Here is a 21,409-nt window from a genome sequence, read left to right as displayed (position 1 = left end):
CATGACTTGCTGAGTCAGAGTCTGCAGACAGAGGGATCCTGGCATATTGTTTGCAAAGGTTCAAAAGTAAAAAGAGGAACAGCTAAATGTTTTCAGAACACAGACTGCTGAACCACTCCACTTAGATGACTTTGTGTATTCATCTCTAGGCTGAACTAAATGAGCTGCGGAGTACCATAATAAACCTCTTGGATCCTCCTCCAGAAGTGTCAGCCCTGATCAATAAGTTGGACTTTGCCATGTCTACCTATCTGCTCTCTGTTTACCGCCTGGAGTATATGAGGTACATACTCATAGGGGCTGCTTCTTTCACTGAGTCACTTACAAAAAAATAAACCCTCTGCATCCAAGGCAAAATTGACAGAGACCGAGACAAATGAAATGGAGAAATTAGGAAGTCCTCTATGCACATCTATGCATTTAGGGCAGATAAAAAGGATGGAATAATATGGTAGGGCCCCCAAAATAGAACATGGACAGAAAGGTTCTTTAAATGAATGTCCTTCAAACATAATATATCCTCTGCACAGTGTCATGCTTGCACTTTTGCAGGCCACTGTAGACCTGTCCTGTGAGATAGAGTAATGTAGGAGCTGAGGACAGTGTTCTCTAGAGTACTTTTCTCCCCTCAGTGTTAGGTTGTACTAATCAAACATACTAAATTCATCTTCCCCCCCTGCCTTAAAAGTGTTTATTATTGCTGTTCAAAGGAGTGTATAACTGAAGACAGGCTGGGAGAGTTGGGGCTGTTCATCCTGGAGAAGAGAAGGCTCCAGGGAGACATTAGAACTGCATTTCAAAATCTACAGGAAGGCTGGGGAGGGACTGTTTAGAAGGGCTTGCAGTGATAGGATATGGGGCAAAGGTTTGAAACTGGAGCAGGGTGGATTTAGGTTGGACATAGGAGGAAGTTTTGCACAATGAGAGTGGTGAAATACTGAAACAGGCTGCCCAGAGATGTGGTTCGTGCCCTGTCCCTGGAAACATTCAAGATCAGACTCAAATGTGGCCCTGGGCAGCCTGATCTAGTTGGAGGTATCCCTGCTGACTGCAGGAGGGTTGGACAAGATGACCTTTGAGGGTCCCTTCCAGCCCAATGCAAGTTGTGACTCTGTGAAAGCTGAGGTGGAGGTCTAGCAGTGAGCAAAATATAAGAAACTACTCTAGCCCATTTTTACTTTGCCAAGAACTGCTAACAGAGATAGCCCTTTCCAGAAAAGTCTTGGCTGTATTTTAGAAACAATTGTAAATAAATTCTATTTCCCTCATATGCAAATTAACCAGATGCAAAGCCTTTAGAAATGCCAAAGATTGTACCCTGTTTGTGGTGATTGATTGTGCAGCATCATCATCAGGCTTCCCACTCCTGAGGTATGAAAGTTTCTGTCTCAGCAGACAAGCTTTTTGTGATCCCAGCTCTGTTTATTGAATGTAGAAACAAACAGCAACATCCCACTTTCTAGAGACACGAAATGAACAACGTGTGTGGTGTGTACTGTGATGCCAAAGTACATAGATAAGTGGTGAAGATCTTTAAAAGAAAGAAAAACAAACTGAAACAAGGAAAAAGAAACTCAACCCACAAAGTTCTCTTCTTTTCCTAGAGTGTTGCGTTCCACTGACCAAGATCGCTTCCAGGTCATGTTTTGCTATTTTGAGGACAAAGCAATCCAAAAAGACAAATCTGGTAAGATGACCTGATGGCTAGTTCATGCTGCAGCAAGGTGCTGCAAAGCTATGCCAGCCACTCAGAATTCAAATGAGACAGATAACCTACCTAACAAAATAAGCCCCATTTGGACACATACAACAAAATGAACCGCGCTTAGCAGGCTGCTGCTGCTTTCTTGTTGACAAGAATGCTGCTTTTGTTTTGAAACGATTCAGCTTTAGCTGAGTAAACTGAACACTTCTGAACTGTGAAACGTGGCTTAGAAAGCAAAGAGCATTTTGATAATCAAACCTGCCGTTTCTCTCTGTTCCTCAGGCATGATGCAGTGTGTGATAGCTGTTGCTGATAAGGTGTTTGAAGCTTTCCTGACAATGATGGCTGATAAAGTAGGTTACATAGAAAAGAACATTTTAAATGTGCAGACATGTTCTCATTTCACTTGATGAAAGCTTGCTTGTGGTTTTCCTGAAGAGCTTCATAGTTCTCTTTGATCTGCTTTGTAGCCTAAAACCAAGGAGAACGAAGAGGAGCTGGAGAGACATGCTCAGTTCTTGCTGGTGAATTTTAACCACATTCACAAGAGGATCAGGAGAGTTGCAGACAAATACTTATCTGGTCTGGTAGACAAGTGAGTACAGGGTTAATTTTTCTTTTCACCTTGACTGCTTAGTGATCACTTGTGATTGCTGACAACAGTCAAGTGAATTTCTTGGCTGGGAGCTCTGAAACACCTCTTTGAAAAACAGCATTTAATAGTATTTTTAACCTGGGCTCTGAAACTCATGCTTAACATATCTGTCTGCTTAGTATTCCCAGGGGTGGGGCAAAGCAAAGTGTCTGTGAAATAAATGCAATCTCAGCTTAGCTCAATTCAGCTTGCTCTTAGACAGCTTTTAACAGCACTGAGCTAGGCTCTTGTGAGCCTTGGCAAGCTTTGTGACTTCTACTGAGTCTGGTGTATTCAGCAAGCTCTTTGAGCAGCTCCACTTCTTGATAAAATCATTTCCTTCTTCAGTTCTCTGTGGTTATTGTGTTCCTGAATCCTGTCTTGCTCTAGATTTCCTCACTTGCTGTGGAGTGGGACTGTGCTGAAGACTATGCTGGATATTCTGCAGACGCTGTCACTGTCTCTCAGTGCAGTAAGTTCCCTTCACAGTTACGCTTCTGGGGAAATCAAGTTTATGTTTCTGGCTTTGTTTCACAGAGTTGATTTTTGGTGGTGTTTTGTTTGTTGGGGTTTGGTTTTGTTTTGCTTCGTTTTGCATTTATTTAATAGTTATTTGAGCTCTTAGTTTGGTTTGGCTATCATCACTAAGATTGAGAACATCTTCATTTTAATTTCTGTGGGATCAGTGGGTTTGTATGCCTGCTTCCTAGGTAGTTACACTGCTGGAAAGTTATTGTCACATGTGGTTCAGAAAGTCATCACAGAATGGGTTGGCCAGGAAGGGACCTCCAAAGGTCATCCAGTCCAACCCCCTGCAGTCATCAGGGACATCCTCTACTAGAGGAGGTTGTTCAGAGCCTTCTCAAGCCTCAACTTGAACATCTCCAGGGATGGGGCCTCAACTACCTCCCGGGGCAACCTGTGCCAGTGTTCCACCACCTTTATGGTGAAACATCACTTGTTCCTACAACCTAAATCTTCCTGGCCCTCATTCTATCTCTGCAGGCCTTTGCAGTCTCTCTTGTAGCTCCTTTCAGCTACTGGCAGGCTGCTATTAGGTCTCCCTGGAGCCTTCTCTTCTCCAGGCTGAACAACCCCAGCTCTCTCAGCCTGTCCTTGTAGCAGAGGTGCTCCAGCCCCCTGAGGGCCCCTGGCCCTCCTCTGGACCCTCTCCCATCACGTCCATGTCCTTCCTGTGTTAAGGGCTCTAGAGCTGGACACAGCACTCCTGATGAGGTCTCAGCAGAGCAGAGGGGCAAAAATCACCTCTCTCCCTCTGCTGTCAACACTGATTTTGAAGCAGGTTAGAATATCATTTGCCTTCTGGGAACTGTCTCATTTGAAAGAAAAATTTGCTGGATTTTTTGGTTTGTATACTTTTTATGCATTCTGATTGTCCTCTTCTTCCCAGTCTGTGTATGCCTATCCAATTTTTAAAATTTTTTTTTTCATTTATTCCACATTTGTAATTTTTTACCATGGAAATGCTTGGTAGAGTTTTATTTTTCTACTGCATGTCAAGGCTGTGGACTTTTCAAATCATTAAACTAGAATTAAAAAAAAACCCAACATTTCTTGGAGCTGTTCAGGTTGACTTTGAGAGCAGGTATTAACAAAAAGATTCAGTAAATCAGACTTCAGTTTGAGGAGAGTGCTGCTTGTGGGGTCCATGTTAAGTGACCTTTAGTTTTACCTTATTGACAATTCATAATTGTTTCTGTTTAGGACATTCACAAGGACCAACCATACTATGACATCCCTGATGCACCTTACAGAATAACTGTCCCTGACACACATGAGGCCAGAGAGGTAGGCAACCCTCCTTGATTTATCAAGCAACAAAATAATCTCTGATTTTTTTTGTTTGTTTTGTTTCAAGCCAAGGAAACAACTTAATGAGCTCCTCCTAATGGTCCTTTTTTAAAGGTGACTTTCCTGGGGAAGATTTTTCTAGTACCAAATAACACTTAGTATTTACATATTTTTTTCCTCATTCTTATTATTATTTGACTTGAAGCCTAACATTTAATTGTTACAGAAAATTCTAATGGTATCAAGTTGCTGCAACTTGTCTTACTCTCCTTGTTATTTATTGACACCACTGAAACTAGTGCCTCCTATTTAATGTCCTGTGCTGTATTGATTGTTCTGATGCTTTCTAATTCTAGAGTATAGTGAAGGATTTTGCTGCACGTTGTGGGATGATTCTGCAAGAAGCAATGAAGTGGGCCCCCTCAGTTACAAAATCTCATCTTCAGGTAATGAGTCTGCTTCCATGAAATAAATTGCTCTTTGCAGATCATAGAATCACAGAATGGCTCATGTTGGAAGAGACCTCAGAGATACCTCCTCCAACCTCTCCCCACCATGGGCAGGGATGCCTCTCAACTAGACTCAGCTGCTCAAGGCCTCATCTAGCCTGGCCTTGAACACCCCCAGGGAGGAGTCATCCACAACCTCCTTTTACAAAATGGATCAAGTCTTGCTCTTTATGTATTGAGGAGAACATTCAGAGTTTCTTGTAGCTGAGGGAGCAGTGCCTAATGTGAGTGGAGACAGTGTTTGCAGTTCAGGTTTCTGATAGTTTGCAACGATGCAAGATTTATGAACTGCCTTGTTTTGAAAACCACAGCCCTTTTTCACCCAACTCTTGACTGGTTTATTTGATTGCTGTCTTTTTTGCAGGAGTACCTAAACAAACATCAGAACTGGGTATCGGGTCTGTCCCAGCACACAGGACTGGCTATGGCTACAGAAAGCGTTTTGCACTTCGCAGGCTACAACAGGCAGAACACCACTCTGGGCGTGAGTTGGGGGCACAGTTCTTGCTTGGTTGTCTGTCAGCTGTGTAGCTGTCATGTTGATTTTGTAACATTCAGTGTAGCCTCATAATGCAGATTTGCTAACCCACCATTGTCGTAGCAGCTGAACATCACTCAGATGCCTTTTTTTCTTCCCATCTCAAATCAGGGTTTCTGCCAGTCATGTTGTTCTGGAAAACACTGAAAAGTAAAATGGTCCAAAGAAGGAAATAAATCTGTATCTGGTCCTGTTTAAGAGGTTTCTATAGATGATTCTTAATGCTTTGAAACAAACACTGAAATGAGCTGCTTTCTAGGATAGTGGCACAGCTTAACAGTATTCTGATCAGAGCCCTCCTGCATGTCAACCAAGTGCCCAAAGCTCTTTCAGAATGCTTCTAGATGGCTAGCAGTTTGGTTTTTATGTCCAAGATGTGTAATAAGAGACTCAACATTTTCTCCATTGCTGAGCTGAGCTAGGCATTAGCAGTGCTGAAAGAGAGCATTGCAGGAGCGCTGCGGTTTTGACGTTTTGCTGGCCTCATATTTTAGTATTAAAATATTAAAAATTCATTGCACAATATAATGAATCATCAGGCTTCTTGTTTTTGAGGAGAAACCTTTGAGGCAAAACCTTTGAGGCACAAACCCATGAGTGCTTCTGCAAAGGGAGAGATGGGTTATTAGTGTACTTCTTAAAGATGGGAACAAAATAGTTCAGCAAGGTGCTGCACGGAGAGGGCAGAACCAATCACTTCTCCTTTTCTGTCACCTTCCTTACCTCTTCATGAGAAGAGAGCAGCTGTCCCAGAGATTCTGCCATTTTTTTGCCTTTCCAAAAGTCTATACAAATCCATGTACCGAGTTGGAAATCTGGATGTGATCAATGCACGTTTCTTAGTTTGTGTCAGTCCAGGTGCTGTCACGCCTAAGAGTTATGATACTGTTCTTTAGCATAAAGAATAAAACGTTTGTGAATGTCTGACAAGCAGTTGGATATGAACTCAAACACCTCTTTGTGGTCTGCTCATAGGCAACCCAGCTAACTGAAAGACCTACTTGTGTCAAGAAGGACTACTCCAACTTCATGGCTTCTCTGAACCTGCGCAACCGCTATGCAGGGGAGGTAAGTGCAGGGTTTCTCCTCAGCGTGGAGTGTCCAGGAGCTCTGACATGGCTTTTCAGGGTCCCTTCCTACCTAATTTATTGCATGGCCTAATGTTATTTTCAGCACAAACATCAAAGTTGAACCCCTTCAAGATGAAGGGCTTCATTTTCCCGGTTATTAAATAGATCATTTTACTGTTGGTCTTGCAGAAAGTTCATAGCAATGACCAGGGGGTTGGTGCACCTCTGCTATGAGGACAGGCTGAGAGAAGAGAAGGCTATGGAGAGACCTGATATTTGCCTTCCAGTACCTAAAGGGGGCCTACAAGAGGCTGCAGAGAGACTGTTTACAAAAGCCTGCAGTGATAGGATTAGGGGCAGTGGTTTGAAATGAGAGAAGAGCAGATTTAGATTGGATGTTAGCAACAAGTTCTGTGCCATGAGGGTGGTGGAATACAGACACAGGTTGTCCAGGGAGGTAGTTGAAGCCCCATCCCTGGAGATATTCAAGGTGAGGCTCTGACCAACCTGATCCAGTGGAGGATGTCTCTGCTGACTGCAGGGGAGTTGGACTAGATGACCTTTGGAGGTCCCTTCCAAGCCAACCCATTCTATGACTTAGCTCAGCACTAGCAAAAGACATCTCTCCGGAGTTCCTTATTCAGCATGTGACCAATACCAAACTAGATTCTCCAAAGTGCTGTTTTCTGTTGAAAAACCCATTGTATTTTACAGGTTTCTGGGATGATTCAGTTCTCAAATGCTACAGGACGAACATCTGACCTCAATAAACTGATGGTCAAAGAGCTGAATGATGCTCTTGAATCAGGCCACACTCAATTCTACACCCAGGCCATGTTTAAATTGACAGCACTGCTAATAAGCAGCAAAGGTAATGAAAAACAAATGGGAGCTCTGCTCTCTGGCTGTGAATGCCAAGGGTAATAAACCACAAAAGCTATCTGTATACAAACCCAGGGTGCACCCACTTGGAGGAGAACTATGGTTTGAGTTTTTTCAATTAGCTCATAGTGGGGAACAGCCTTCTTAAACTAGAAGCTATTTATTAGGGATTGATTATTGCATACTGTGCAGAGCGATTTCATGGTGATGTGAAAGGCATTTATTTGTCTTGGAGAAATCTGAGCACAGGTTTGTTTTCAGACTGTGATCCCCAGCTCCTTCATCATCTCTGCTGGGGCCCCCTGCGAATGTTCAATGAACATGGCATGGAAACAGCAATTGCTTGCTGGGAGTGGCTGCTTGCTGCCAAGAATGGGATAGAAGTGCCGGTAAGAAGCTCTTTAACAACTCTTTCCCTGCCCCTGCAAGTTGAGAAGAGAAGAATTTGAAAAGTTCACAGCTCTTGTGAATCTGCCTAGGAAGGATGGTAAATGCACTGTTAATCACTTCTGCCTGCCAGGAAATCTCAGTTCATATGTTCTTGGAAGCATGAGACCCCTCGCAAAGTGGACTGTGGGAATTGAATCTTTCTCAGCAGCAGGAATGATTTGGCAAAGAAAATCTGTCAGGATCTCAGCTGCACCATTTACTTTGCTGCTGAGATGCTTGAGCTGCTCATGAATCAGGTTATGGACTGCCACAATTTATAGAATGGTGTTTCAAAACAAATAGCAATCAATGTCCATGCTCATTGGTCAGAGCCTCTGGTACCTGGCTTTGCACCCTTGCATTAAAAATAGGCTTTTAAGTGTCCTTATACTGAAGAGACTAAAGCAGCTGTATTTTGTGAGGTGAGGATGAGTCTGACAGTAATAAAGCAACTCTGCATGGTGTGGTGACAGCCCACACACAGCTGCCTCTGGTAACTGCTGCAGTTAGTGGGGCACTGTGTGGATAATCATCCACCTTAGTTTCCTCAGGTCAGTTTCCATCCACATTTCAGTGGGTAACAAGCATTAGTTTCCATTTTTCTTCTTAGGTTTCTAGGGGATTTCCTTGTATCTTATCAAAGAGATCAGATAAGGACCCTTTGTTGCTGGGCCTCCTGTCTACCAGAGGATGCTGCTTCCTAGAGCAAGTTCAGCAAGAATGAATGATGTGCCTCAGCTGTGTGTGCCTAGGGGCTAGAGTGTGGCCTGCAGCACGTGAGAACATGGAGTGCACTTTGTCTCTGCTGTCCTGCTGTTGGAGGCAGTAACCCTCAGCAGAGTGGGAGAATGACCAGCACCAGCTGATTTAATACTTTGGTCTCCTCCACAAAATACTACCCTTGTCTGCTGTTGCCTTTAGTCTTTCATTTGCTAGCTGGCCTTCTGGAGGATTCTCTTCTTCCCTTTGGAATTTGGGATATGAAAGAGACATTCTCTTTCAGGTGGGATGTACAGCCTGTCTCTGCCTCTCCATAAACACTGCAGTGAATTTGGATTAATGTCTCAGATTCTTGTGTGTGCTGTGGAGGGAGAGAGTGCTTTCTGTATGAGAGGCACTCCTCAAGCAAGAAACACTTGACACAAGTGATGCTGTTGTCTTCCTGTTTGCAGTTCATGCGGGAAATGGCAGGAGCCTGGCAGATGACAGTGGAGCAGAAAGTTGGCCTCTTTTCTGCCGAGCAGAAAGAAGCAGACCCATTAGCAGCCTCAGAAGAGAGCCAGCCGAGGCCTTGCCCACCAGAGGTGACCCCTCATTACATCTGGATAGAGGTGTGTAGTTGTGAACATCCCAAGGATGGTAGCACTGTGGTGAGGCTGTGATTGCTCTGCACTGTTCCTTGCCATGACTCAGGCAGGGAGTGGAGTCACTGTGGTGGGTGGTGACCCGATCTAGTTGAGGATGTCCCTGCTCACTGCAGGGGGTTGGACTAGATAACCTTTAGAGGTTTCTTTCAACCCAAGTGATCCTGTGGTTGTCCTTCTGCCTCAAAGCCCAGGAGCCGTTCTTTTCAGATGAGCATCATAACTGAGGGGGAGGAAGGTGTTTGAAACAGAGGAGACTGGAGGTTTGTTGAGATAACAGAGGGTCAGAGGAAACACAGCCTGTCTGTCTCTCTTTCTCAGTTTTTGGTACAGAGGTTTGAAATAGCCAAATACTGCAGTTCTGACCAAATAGAGATCTTCTCCAGCCTGCTCCAGCGCTCTCTGTCACTGAACATTGGAGGGGCAAAAGGCAGTTTGAATCGGCACGTGGCGGCAATTGGACCCCGATTTAAGTGAGTAGCTTTTATTTTGCCCTTGGTGGAAGAAAAAAGGTTATAGAGGGGTGGGAGGAAAAAATCAAACAGCCCTAAATACTTAATTTGTAACTTGTCCTTAGCTTCAAGTAGTGAAAATTCCTTTAAAAGCCTGGACTGGTGTAGTCTAAGCTCTGCCTTCAAAGCTAACTTTAGCCTGAAAGTTGGTTTTGGTACTTCAGAAAACTTGATGTGATGATTTCTTAGGGTGAATTGCTCACATCATGGATCCAGTCAATGTGGCTGTTGGGAATAACTTTGCTCCATCAGTTTTCACCTTCTGTGACTTGAAGCCTTCAACTTTCTGCAGTCACAGCTTTAGGAACAGACTGATGAGAATGAAAACAGTTTGCTAAGAGCTCTGCATCAGATACTTTGCAAAGAGTTGAGTGGAGCTACAGCTGGAGCTGTGCTGTGTGTGGCGTTGCTTTGGGCACCATTTGGGGAATACCAAACTTCTCATTGTCTGTTTTGTTCATTAGGTTGCTGACTCTGGGGCTGTCTTTGCTGCATGCTGATGTGGTTCCAAATGCAACTATTCGAAATGTTCTGAGAGAAAAGATTTATTCCACTGCCTTTGATTATTTCAGGTACTTTTTTATTTGCAGCTACTCACTGAAAGGGGGAGGGGGTGATTTTCTGAACATTCTATGAGACTTCAGAGCAGCAGCTGTCTTGCTCTTTGAATGTGTCTGCTCATGGCAGAGGGTTTAGAACTAGATGATCTTTAAGGTCCCTTCCAACCCACATCATTCTGTGATTTTAGTGATTTATCTTCCTCCTTTACTTTTGTGCCCGTTTTAACAAACCCCTTTCCTTTCCTTGTGTTGTTGTGCGATTCTTAAGCCATTTCAAAGAGGCTCATATCTAAATTCCATTTTTTTATGTGCAGTTTATAAAGCAGTACCCTCACAAATCTTTCTGTTCTTTCCTTACTTGAGAGTTTACTCAGTGCTCCAAACTGTACCTCAGAGTTGTAAGATGTAAAGAATTGTTGTTACAGAGCACGCAGCTGAAATGCAGCTGTTTGGGAAATACACCCACCTCGAATCTGCTGATTTCAGTGCTGGACATGGGCACACAGAAAATGTGTAATGGATAAGAGGATCTGAATGTGAGGCAGGCAGGCAGAAAACTAAATTTCAGATGAATCAAAGATGCTGACAGACTGCTGCTTAATTTTATAAAAGGTAGTTTGTACTCTTTAACCAGACAGAATAAAGCAGTGAGGATGAAATGTGTCCTCTTCCTTGTAGATTTGGGTCAGAATAAAGAATGGGTTCTTTACTATGAGGGTGGTGGAACACTGGAACAGGTTGCCCAGGGAGGTGGTTGGGGCCCCATCCCTGGAGATATTCAAGGTGAGGCTTGACAGGGCTCTGGGCAACCTGATCTAGTTGAGGATGTTTCTGCTTAGTGCAGAGGGGGTTGGACTGGCTGAATCTTCAGAGGTCCCTTCCAACCCAGACCATTCTATGATACTATGATGAGATTTATGTGGGGTTTGTTTCTTTTTCCTAATACATTCAACTTTACATTATTTGTGTGATTTCTTGAAGTTGTCCCTCCAAGTTCCCTACACAAGGGGAGAAGAGACTTCGAGAGGATATCAGCATATTGATCAAGTTTTGGACAGCCATGTTCTCAGACAAGAAGTACCTGACAGCCAGCCAACTTGTGCCGCCTGGTGAGGTCCTTTAAGTGCTGGTTCCAAAGCCTCTTGTTTCTTTGATTGGATTCTACCTCAGATCTGTGCTCTGTTGTTAGATAATCAAGACACCAGGAGCAACTTGGATATCAATGTTGGATCTCGGCAACAGGCTACCCAAGGATGGATAAACACTTACCCTTTGTCCAGTGGCATGTCAACCATATCCAAAAAATCAGGTAGCTTTCCAATTGTAACCAACTGGGTGCATATTTTATATGCAGATACTGCTTAAAGTCAATATTTACCTTCAGTATTTGGCTCCTGTTCTTCTGGCAGGGTATTTAGTTACCAGTGCCAGACGGTGGAGAGGAGGCTGGAAAAGTCACACTGGTAGCAAACAGCAAAGTTTTGAAACAACCTGGTGTTTTGATAGTGTTGGCTCTGGAGTGCAGGAGGCATAGGAGTGAAGGGCAAGACGTATTGGAATCCTGTAAGGAGATAGTTTGTGAAGCCATGTCCCCAGTGCTTTTCGAGGTCAGCAGAGTGACATTAGTGGGCAGGCTGTGGGTTTGTACAGTTGTAAACTGTGAGCTTTTCCTTCTTAGTAGGCTGTCATGTTTCTGAAGGAAATGCAATCCTGGCTATAAATTGCTCTCTCGGTTGTAGCCTGTTGACTCTGTGGTCAGAGAACAGCTCTGCATTCAGGAGCTGCAGTGCTGAGTTTCTGCAGCGACTCTCATCTAAAGTTACAAATGTCCTGTGGTTATTCAGTTGTTCTGTGTTATTGATGCCAGGTCTGGGCAGTTTGAGAGCACTGTTGGAACATACAGAACAAAAGCCACTGAAAATGTGGGGGTTTTATCCCTTTCTCCAGGAATGTCTAAGAAGACAAACAGAGGCACACAGCTGCACAAGTACTACATGAAGCGAAGAACACTGCTGCTCTCTTTGCTGGTGGGTCATCAGAAGAATGGGGAAACCTGGGGGTCCTGGTGGACAGACAGATGTCCATGGGCCAGCAATATGCCCTTGTGGCCAAGAAGGCAAATAGTATCCTGGGCTGGATTAGAAGGACTGTGGTTAGTAGGTCAGAGAGGTTCTCTTCCCTCTCTACTCTACCCTGCTGGGGCTTCATCTGGAATGTGGTGTTCAGTTCAAGAAGGACCTCAGGGAACTGCCTGAGAGAGTCCAGCACAAAGCTGCTGATGGCAGTGGAACATTGCCCTATGAGGACAGCCTGAGGGAACTGGGGCTCTTTAGCTTGGAGTAGAAGAGCTTAAGGGGTACCCTCATTCATTTTGATAAAGATGTGCAGGGCAGTGTTGGGAGGACAGAGTCAGGCTCTGCTCGGGGATGTCCAATGACAGGACAAGGGGAAGCGGCTGTAAGCTGGAGCAGAGGAGGTTCCACAGGAACAGAAAGGAAAAGTTTTTCACTGTGAGGGTGCTGGAGCCCTGGAGCAGGCTGCCCAGAGAAATTGTGGAGTCTCTTTCTCTGGAGACATTCAAAACCTGTGTGACCTGCCCTAGTAAGTGATCCTGCTCTGGCAGAGGGGTTGGACTGGATGATCTCTAGAGGTCCCTTCCAAGCCCTGCCATTCTGTGGTTCTGTGAAATTTGGGAGTGTTTGTCTTCCAGAAAGCACATTTCAGTGATTGTTACTCCTTTCCTCAGGCCACTGAGATCGAGCGCTTGATCACATGGTACAACCCTCTGTCTGCCCCAGAGCTAGAGCTGGATCAGACTGGAGAGAGCAGCGTAGCAAACTGGAGGTCTAAGTATATCAGTCTTAGTGAGAAGCAGTGGAAGGATAATGTAAATCTGGCTTGGAGTATTTCTCCTCATCTCGCTGTACAGCTGCCTACCAGGTGAGATACTCTGCAAGAACGAACTTCTGTAATTCCTGCTCCTTTCAGGTTGGCTGAGTGCGAGTACTGATGCCACTTGCTCCTGTTTACAGCCCCCTTGAATACTTCTGCAGCTGATTGAGATCTTTGAAATGAAAAGAACTTCATATACTTGGCTTAGGCTCTGGTAGAGCCCAGCCACCCATTGTTCAGTAACACTTAGATGGTGTTTTGTTAGCCGACCTCACATTTGAGTTTTAATTTCCTTGAACCCATTAGCAGGGTTTAGCATTAGCATTTAAACAGTGCTGCTGTGAGTGCCATGGAATGAGCTGTTCTGGCTAGACATCCGCCTGCACTTTAATAAGTAGTATAGGAAAATGAGCATAGTTGGCTCTGGAAGGGGAAGGAAATTCTTTCCCCCTTACAACAGTGGTAGTTTTTGCCAAGTAGAGTTCTGCAGGCTGCTTTCTGTAGAAGCCCACAGAGCATATTTCAGCCAAGGATATAACAGTGGGTTAAAATACTATCCTAGTGCTCTATACAAAAGCATTGGATGAGGACCAGTTGTTCCTAGATCCTCTTTTGACATCGTGTTGGTCCCTCAGTGTGCATCATTTCAGAGCTGGGCTGTTTGTTTATTAAGTATATACTTTTTTTTGTCCTCATCTTCACAGAGAGAGGAAGCTGTGAGAATTGTGATGAAAGGATGAGAGGGAGCAGCTTTAAGCTTGAGGAGGGGAGGTGTAGACTGGAAATTAGGAAGAAACTCTTTTCAGTGAAGGTGGTGAGACGCTGGGACAGGTTGCCCAGGGAGGTCATGGATGCCCCCTCCCTGGAGGTGTTCGAGGCCAGGTTGGATGAGGCCTTGAGCAACCTGGGCTGGTGGGAAGTGTCCCTTTCTATGGTGAGGGTGTTGGAACTAGATGATCTTCAAGGACCCTTCCAACCTAAACCACTTTATCAATCTATGAATTTTCTGTTCCTGTTTCTACTTAGATTTAAGAACACTGAGGCTATTGGAACAGAAGTGACTCGTCTGGTTCGGCTGGACCCAGGAGCTGTTAGTGATGTTCCTGAAGCAATAAAGGTACTTCAGGGCATTTCTACCCTTACAAACTCCAGTATGCCCATTTCATCCAGGTCTACTGGAGAACAGAGTCTATACTTAACACAAGGTATATTCTAGTGCTGGGCCTAGCTGTGTAGGAAAGACAGAACAGCTGTGGAAACAGGGTGCTGAGGCAAGAATAGCAGTCACAGGAGTAGGTGGCTAGTTAGCTAAAGGTACATCTTGCTCCTGGCTGTGTTCTCAGCACACACAAACATCCCCAAACTCTCTGTTTGCAGTGCAGCCATCATTTCTGTTCCTTTGGCGTAATGGTGAGTGCTGCTGCTGAAGTGATTTCAGTGTGTCAGGAGCCAAGCCTCTTCAGATGGAGGACACTCTTGGTGCTGATCTGCAGTGAAGCACTCTAGTCATGTGAGGGACAGTCTTGTCAGAGCTTCATATTCCACACATCAGCTGTAAAATAGGAAAACTGAACTTTGAGTCTTACAAAAGGGCTCGTCCTTTCTTCTTTCTCCCTCTGCTAGAGCTCTTGTCTTGTGCTTTTAGTAACTTGACTTCACTGACTTCATCTGGTGATCTGGGAGGTGAAGCAATTCCAAATTGTTAGATTTCCATGGAGGAAAAAAATGCTTTAGATAAAATAGCTGTGGTAAAATGTAGCATGTCATGCTTCCCCTGCTGCAGGAGGCTTGGTAATAGCGTTGCTGTCTGATGTGTATTACCTGGACGTTACGGGGTGCTCTGAACTCCTCATGTGTCTGACCTGCTTTTTCAGTACCTGGTTACCTGGCATACCATCGATGCTGATGCACCTGAGCTCAGCCATGTTCTGTGCTGGGCACCAACAGATCCCCCAACTGGCCTTTCCTATTTTTCAAGCATGTATCCACCTCATCCTCTGACAGCTCAGTACGGGGTTAAAGTTCTGCGCTCTTTTCCTCCGGTAAGTTGAATTCCAAGAGAGCCCAAGTGAAGTTATGGCCTTAGTCACTGTGGCCACAGGTCTCATGTTAGGGGATGAAAAGTTAGAGTTGGGTGTCCCACCTAAAGGAGCAGGTCCAGAGGAGCACCACAAAAATTATCAGGGGGCTGAGGACAGGCTGAGGGAGCTGGTGTTCAGCCTGGAGAAGAGAAGGCTCCAGGGTGATGTAACAGCAGCTTTCCAGTACCTGAAGGGGGCTACAAGAAGGCTGCAAGAGGGACTATTCCCAAAGCCCTGCAGTAACAGGATGAAGGGCAGTGGCTTGAAATGAGAGAAGAGCAGATTTAGATTGGATGTTAGCAACAAGTTCTGCACCATGAGGGTGGTGGAACACTGGTGCAGGTTGCCCAGGGAAGTAGTTAAGACCCCATCTCTGGAGATCTTCAAGGTGAGGCTCAACAAGGCTCTGAGCAATGTGATCCAGTGGAGGATGTTAGGGGAGTTAGACTGGATGACCTTTGGAGGTCCCTTCCAACCCAAACCCATTCTGTGATTCTTTTCTTCTCTAACACTGGCTCGTGTGATTGCAACTTTTTTGTTGTAACTCCCACTCTGATGAATTCCTCAGGATGCTCTTCTCCAGTTGTCCCTTTCAAACCTTGTCTCAGTGGAAAGGTGTTTCTTCTAAAGCAGCAGAAGGCTGGGGTTTAACCCTTGTCAGAGGTGTAAAATCCATCATTATTAAGGATATTTTTGAGGGGAGAAACTGGACAGAAAATTAGCTTGAGTGCCATTATACAGCTTAAAATAAAGAGGCAGTGGTACTTTGTTCATCACATAACTAAAGGATGCTTTTCTCTGTGCATGTGACCTGCCTTCACTTTTCAGCTGCTAAAACAATCCCAAGAACCCCCCTGCACTCTCCTCTCTTTCAGGATGCCATTTTATTCTACATTCCACAGATCGTGCAGGCACTTCGGTATGACAAGGTGAGGATGTCAGAGAGCTGCATGTGAACAAAGCAGATTCTTGAAGCAGTTTTGAGACTTAAAAAATACAAATCAGATAAAAATTTAAACTTAATGCTGCCTAATTGTTATAAACTTATGTCTCTAATACACAGAAGGAAAAAATGTAGAGGCTGGCTTGCTTTGGTTACATCTCTTTTATGAACAGGTAAACTGGAGGTTAGGTTACACACCCCTGAGGAAAAAGGTTTTGTTGGGAATCCTCAGATGAGAACTCTGTCTGAATAAAGGCTTTGAAGACCTGCATGAGACAGACTATTATGAAATTAAATCACTGTCTCTAGTAATTTTTCTGTGGACTTAACAGAGAAGATATCTAGAAGAGATGGTCCAGGGAGACCTAATAGCAGCCTTCCAGCACCTGAAGGGGGCTTCAAGAAGCTGCAGAGGGATTGTTTGCAAAGGCCTGCAGTGACAGGTCAAGGGGCTATAGTTTGAAATGAGAGAAGAGTAGATTTAGATTGGATGTTAGCAACAAGTTCTGCACCATGAGGGTGCTGGAAAACTACAACAGGTTTCCCAGGGAAGGTAGTTGAGGCCCCATCCCTGTAGTATTGAGTCTGCTAGAGCAGTGATGATCTTTGACCTGAACTGAACTGGAACTGGTTGCAGATGGGTTACGTTAGAGAATACATCCTGTGGGCAGCTGCCAAATCCCAGCTCTTGGCTCACCAGTTCATCTGGAACATGAAAACTAATATCTACCTGGATGAAGAAGGACACCAAAAAGATCGTGAGTGCTTTCAAATATAATCAGCTTCGACTCCTTTCCTTGTCTCAGTTCAGTCTAAATCTCCTTCCTACTTCCCTCTTGGCAGGAAGAATCCTTTTAGCTGAGAACTTCTCTTTCATTAGTGGAGGTTGGGCCCACTCTGTAGAAGTACAGAAGTTACTTACTGTAGTAGCAGCTCAGAGAATGAATCCAGAGAGATGCAGCAGTGTTTGCATCAATTCCTTCTTTCGTGTGCTGCCCAAAGGGGGCTGTTTCCATCACCCATATCACTTAGCTTTCTGAAATAAGCTTCCCTTTTCACATGCAGCTGACATTGGAGAGCTTCTGGAGCAGCTAGTGGAGGAGATAACGGGTTCACTATCTGGGCCAGCCAAGGAGTTCTACCAACGCGAATTCGACTTCTTTAATAAAATCACCAACGTTTCAGCCATTATCAAGTGAGTGCTGGACTTCAGAACTGTGCTGTTTGGGGGCCTGCTGGTCTGTTAATTACCAGTGTCCTGATTAAGAGGCTAAGGCACTTTCAGGGGTGTTGGAGTAGTGATTTCAGGAAAGAAGAGTTAATGATTTATATGACAAGAAAGGAAATTTTATTTATTTATTTTTCTTAAATGTCACTTAAAAGTTGCAAAGTCTCCTCTGAGTTTGACTTTTAGGGATAATACCTCTTTGGTAGGATATGTGGAATTTAACTTCTGTAAAGCTTGCCAGTGGATGGCAGCAGCTCAGCACACAAACTCTTAAGTGTGATTTTGTTGCATGTTTTTAAACCATTCTCTGCTATATGAAAATATTTGAAAGCCATATAAAATATTTCAAAAGCCATCTACATCCTAGAACATACCTTCTTAAAACACAGCTTTGACAAGCCACCAGTGTCAGGGCATCAGGCTTAAGGACACTGACATCACAGAAGCATGAGGATGATCAGGGGGCTGGAGCACCTCTCCTATGAAAACTGACTGAGAGAGTAAGGGCTGTTCAGTGTGGAGAAGAGAAGGCTCCAAGGAGACCTTATTGTGGCCTTCCAGTACATGAAGGAGGCTACAAGAAAGCTAGTGAGGGACTTTTTAGGGTGTCAGGTAGGGATAGGACTGGGGGAGATGGAGCAAAACTAGAAGTGGATAGATTCAGATTAGATGTTAGGAAGAAATTATTGACCATGAGGGTGGTGAGACACTGGAACAGGTTGCCCAGGGAAGTGGTAGAAGCCTCATCCCTGGAGGTTTTTAAGGCCAGGTTGGTTGTGGCTCTGAGCAACTTGAACTAGTGTGAGGTGTCCCTGCCCGTGGTAGGGGGGTTGGAACTAGATGATCCTTGAGTTCCCTTCCAACCCTAACAATTCTATGATTCTAAATATTGTGCGCCTTCTCTGTCTGTGTTAATCAGTAGGATGAGTTCCAAGAGATTAGGATCTGATTATCTTGGTATTTAGAATGAAACCTATCCACTGCTATTATGAAGTCATAATTAAGCACAGGTAGTAACTGTGCTTTGCAAGCACTGCATTTTGCACCCCAGCTTGAAAATTAATCTGTTTGTGCATCTCCAGTGTCCTGTAGCTGTACCAAGCATGAGAACAAATCAGGCACCTAGGCATTTTGTGACTTTGTCCTTTTCCACTTAGCAATATTCTTAATTCTAGGAGAAAATGACACTGCTGTAACTATAGCAGTGATTACAGAGGGGTTTGAGATGCTCAGATACCTGTACAAGGAAGAGTTTCATATCTTTCTCTCACATCTCTTATGTTGTTTGAGTTTGTCAACAACCTGCATGTCAAATCAGTGTTAAATCTATGAAGGAAAGGCTTTAACCTTTGTTAAGACAGCAGGTGTTTGGTCAGGTATCGAGTCTGAAAGTTCTCTAGAAGTGCTGTGCTAAGAGATCCTTGTCATTACAGGAGGAAATGTTTTTAGTAAAGGTAGCATAAATTTGAAACAAATTTGAGGTGAGGATGTAGAATGATATATGGAATGCAGGTAAAAAAATAAAAAATACATTCCTCTCTTTAGGCCATTCCCTAAAGGAGATGAAAGGAAAAAAGCTTGTTTGAGCGCTCTGTCTGAGGTGAAAGTGCAGCCTGGTAAGAAGTCATTTGGTGGTATCATGCAGTGGGCTCTTTGTATTCCACAGCAGGACAGTATTTTCTGCAAGCAAACCTAGAAATCTCTGCAAATGGCAGCTCTCTGCTTCTGATGTTGGTGGCTGTTCTTCTGGCACAGCTGCAATGTTTTTCTCTTGAAACTATTTCAATATTTTTACCCCCAAACTAATTTCTATATGGAGTAGCAAAACTTGCCCAAGAGCAAGCATGGATAAGGGTAGAAGCATCTACCCAAAGAGGAAACATAAAGAAGCTCTTTTTGCTTGGGCCACCTTTTCTTTTGTTCAAGATGAAGCACTGTTGAGAAGTTATCTCAAGAGTGAGGCCATGTCCAGATCCTTTCTTTCTCCTTTTTCTCCCATCAGGCATTCCCCTGACATATGGTTGTCTGAAGGTCCCTACACCCCTTGAATGTGTATTTTCCCAGTCTGAATCTCCTCTTTCCAGTGGAGTTTGAAAGCTTTCCCTGATCCCTGTCTTGCCAGGTCTCAATTCTCCTACCATGTGCTGGTTGCTGAGGCACCTTCCTAGTGCACTGGGACATGCTGCCACATTAGGGACTACTGCAGGACAAGTCCTGTCTGTCCATCTCTGTGGTACAGATTCTGCAGTATTAGCTCAAAACTCTGTTCCTTCCTGGCCATCACTCACTAATGCAAAGGATGTTCCAGCCTTTGTAGCTCCCAGGCTGTCATCTCCAGGTGGTCTGTAACATTTTATTGAAGTCAGAACTATGCACAGAAGTTACAGGCTTGTCACTGACTCTCACAGTAGCCAAAGGATTTGTTCTCACCTCTCTGCTCCACTTTGCAGGCTGCTACCTGCCCAGCAATCCTGAGGCTATTGTTCTGGACATTGATTACAAATCAGGAACTCCTATGCAGAGGTACCCTGCTCTTGTTCTTTTCTCCCATTAAGTTAATTCATGATATTTAGATATTTGTCTAAAAATTCTTGTCTGGCTAACTTGCACTTTTGGTTTTATTATCCATTTAGTGCAGCAAAAGCACCCTACCTGGCCAAATTTAAAGTGAAACGATGTGGAGTTAGTGAGCTTGAAAAAGAAGGTTAGTAGCTGCATCTTAATCATTGACACTACTAATGAAGAGTCAGCAGTTCTCCTAACACTGCCTGCCTTCAGTGCCCTGTATTGCTGCAGTACAACTGTCTCCATGTTGAACTTCATCTGCAATGATTCAGGTTGGAAATAAAGCTGGATGAAAGGAAGTGAAAAGGAAAGCCTGAAAATTAAATTTCCTCCCCCTTTGTTTTTGTCCCCCTTCAATGTTTTGTAGTCCCAGAAAGCATCAGAGGTATCTTGAAGACATTTTGATGGTTACTTTAGCCTAACATGCCTGCCTTTGCCTGGTTGTCAGACTGCAGCAAGCTCCAGGGTTTGGCAGTTAGTTCTCAGAAACGCTGTGGGATGCTGTAGCTGAGTAAATTCAGGCCTTCACCTGGTAAATCAGGAACACTCTTTTGAGGCGGTTTGGTGGTGACTTGGCAGTGCTGGGATAAGGGTTGGACTTGATGATCTTAAAGGTTTCTTCCAACCTAAATGATTTTCTGACTCAGTGATACGTTCCAGTAGACAAAAGGAGCTGTCTTACAGCATCCAGCTTGCAAAGCAGAAAGATCCATAGTACACCTGCAGGGAAATGTTGTGGGTTTGAGTGCAGAAGCCTTGTCACAATAAAAGTAACTAATGAAAGGCCATACCTGGGTTCTGTTTGTACTCTGCTTGCAGGTCTGCGCTGCCGTTCTGATTCCATCGATGAAAGTGCAGAGGAAGGGGTGGACAGCAAGAAAATCTGCTGGCAGGCAGCCATCTTCAAAGTGGGCGACGACTGCAGACAGGTACTAAGCTATCAGTCTTTGCACTTAACAGAAGACAGATTTGCAGGTGGCAATAGTGAGGAAGAGAAAAATTTTAGTCTAGAACTACTTTTCCTTGGAAGTTTGAGCCTCTCCAGTAGTTACGGACTGAGGGAGGGAACTGGGAAATTCTGATTTGGAAACTAAAAGGCATCTTCTCAACACAGTTCCCCATTATTTAGCATTCTTTTCCAGAGTTTCAGTAGCTTCTGTACATTGAAGCCTGATTGGTTTTGATTAAGGGGAAATGCTGCCTATTATCCCTGCGGTTACTAGCAGCCCTCTTACCAGAGTGCTGGGAAAACATGTTCTCCATAGGTCAGCAGTTGAATCTTCAAGTACTGCTTGCTCCCTACCTAAACAGCATTTATCTTACTGCATTGTGATGGCCCCCAGAGCCACAGCGCATGCACAAGCACACATCTGCAGACCTGCTGGGGTAACTTAATGCACACTTCAGAGTTCTTGAGATCATTTTTATAACCTTACCTTGTGATCCATCACCCCTGTAACACTTGTGCAATTTGTTTCTTGTCTGCCAGGACATGTTAGCTTTACAAATCATCGACCTCTTCAAGAACATCTTTCAGCTGGTAGGCCTGGATCTTTTCGTGTTTCCATACAGAGTGGTGGCTACAGCTCCTGGGGTAAGTGAGCAATTAACTGTACTGATGCAGAAAATAGTTCCTCATTAAAAGAGATTTCCTCTTCTAGCACACATAAAAATTCCACGCTCTA

The 21,409-nt window shown here is 44.3% G+C and overlaps 1 protein-coding gene across 1 annotated transcript in view; it reads left to right on the top strand.

The window, feature by feature from the left end:
• PI4KA (phosphatidylinositol 4-kinase alpha) overlaps positions 1 to 21,409 on the top strand; it is a 62,087-nt gene that overhangs the window by 35,113 nt on the left and 5,565 nt on the right. Inside the window, exons 22-49 of the mRNA XM_054173116.1 lie at positions 150 to 283; positions 1,605 to 1,687; positions 1,988 to 2,058; positions 2,176 to 2,300; positions 2,730 to 2,811; positions 4,065 to 4,148; positions 4,508 to 4,597; positions 5,025 to 5,144; positions 6,174 to 6,266; positions 6,983 to 7,139; positions 7,412 to 7,539; positions 8,752 to 8,910; positions 9,265 to 9,416; positions 9,920 to 10,027; positions 10,997 to 11,124; positions 11,205 to 11,324; positions 11,963 to 12,042; positions 12,762 to 12,955; positions 13,934 to 14,024; positions 14,782 to 14,949; positions 15,864 to 15,917; positions 16,569 to 16,689; positions 16,997 to 17,126; positions 18,705 to 18,775; positions 19,610 to 19,682; positions 19,793 to 19,863; positions 20,544 to 20,653; positions 21,214 to 21,318. Of these exons, the coding sequence (XP_054029091.1) occupies positions 150 to 283; positions 1,605 to 1,687; positions 1,988 to 2,058; positions 2,176 to 2,300; positions 2,730 to 2,811; positions 4,065 to 4,148; positions 4,508 to 4,597; positions 5,025 to 5,144; positions 6,174 to 6,266; positions 6,983 to 7,139; positions 7,412 to 7,539; positions 8,752 to 8,910; positions 9,265 to 9,416; positions 9,920 to 10,027; positions 10,997 to 11,124; positions 11,205 to 11,324; positions 11,963 to 12,042; positions 12,762 to 12,955; positions 13,934 to 14,024; positions 14,782 to 14,949; positions 15,864 to 15,917; positions 16,569 to 16,689; positions 16,997 to 17,126; positions 18,705 to 18,775; positions 19,610 to 19,682; positions 19,793 to 19,863; positions 20,544 to 20,653; positions 21,214 to 21,318 (3,102 nt within the window). The remainder of the gene's footprint in view (positions 1 to 149; positions 284 to 1,604; positions 1,688 to 1,987; positions 2,059 to 2,175; positions 2,301 to 2,729; positions 2,812 to 4,064; positions 4,149 to 4,507; positions 4,598 to 5,024; positions 5,145 to 6,173; positions 6,267 to 6,982; positions 7,140 to 7,411; positions 7,540 to 8,751; positions 8,911 to 9,264; positions 9,417 to 9,919; positions 10,028 to 10,996; positions 11,125 to 11,204; positions 11,325 to 11,962; positions 12,043 to 12,761; positions 12,956 to 13,933; positions 14,025 to 14,781; positions 14,950 to 15,863; positions 15,918 to 16,568; positions 16,690 to 16,996; positions 17,127 to 18,704; positions 18,776 to 19,609; positions 19,683 to 19,792; positions 19,864 to 20,543; positions 20,654 to 21,213; positions 21,319 to 21,409) is intronic.

This window comes from Dryobates pubescens, chromosome 25, assembly GCF_014839835.1.
Source record: "Dryobates pubescens isolate bDryPub1 chromosome 25, bDryPub1.pri, whole genome shotgun sequence".
In the NCBI taxonomy this organism is placed as follows: Eukaryota; Metazoa; Chordata; class Aves; order Piciformes; family Picidae; genus Dryobates; species Dryobates pubescens.
This window is presented reverse-complemented; position numbering and strand designations above follow the sequence as displayed.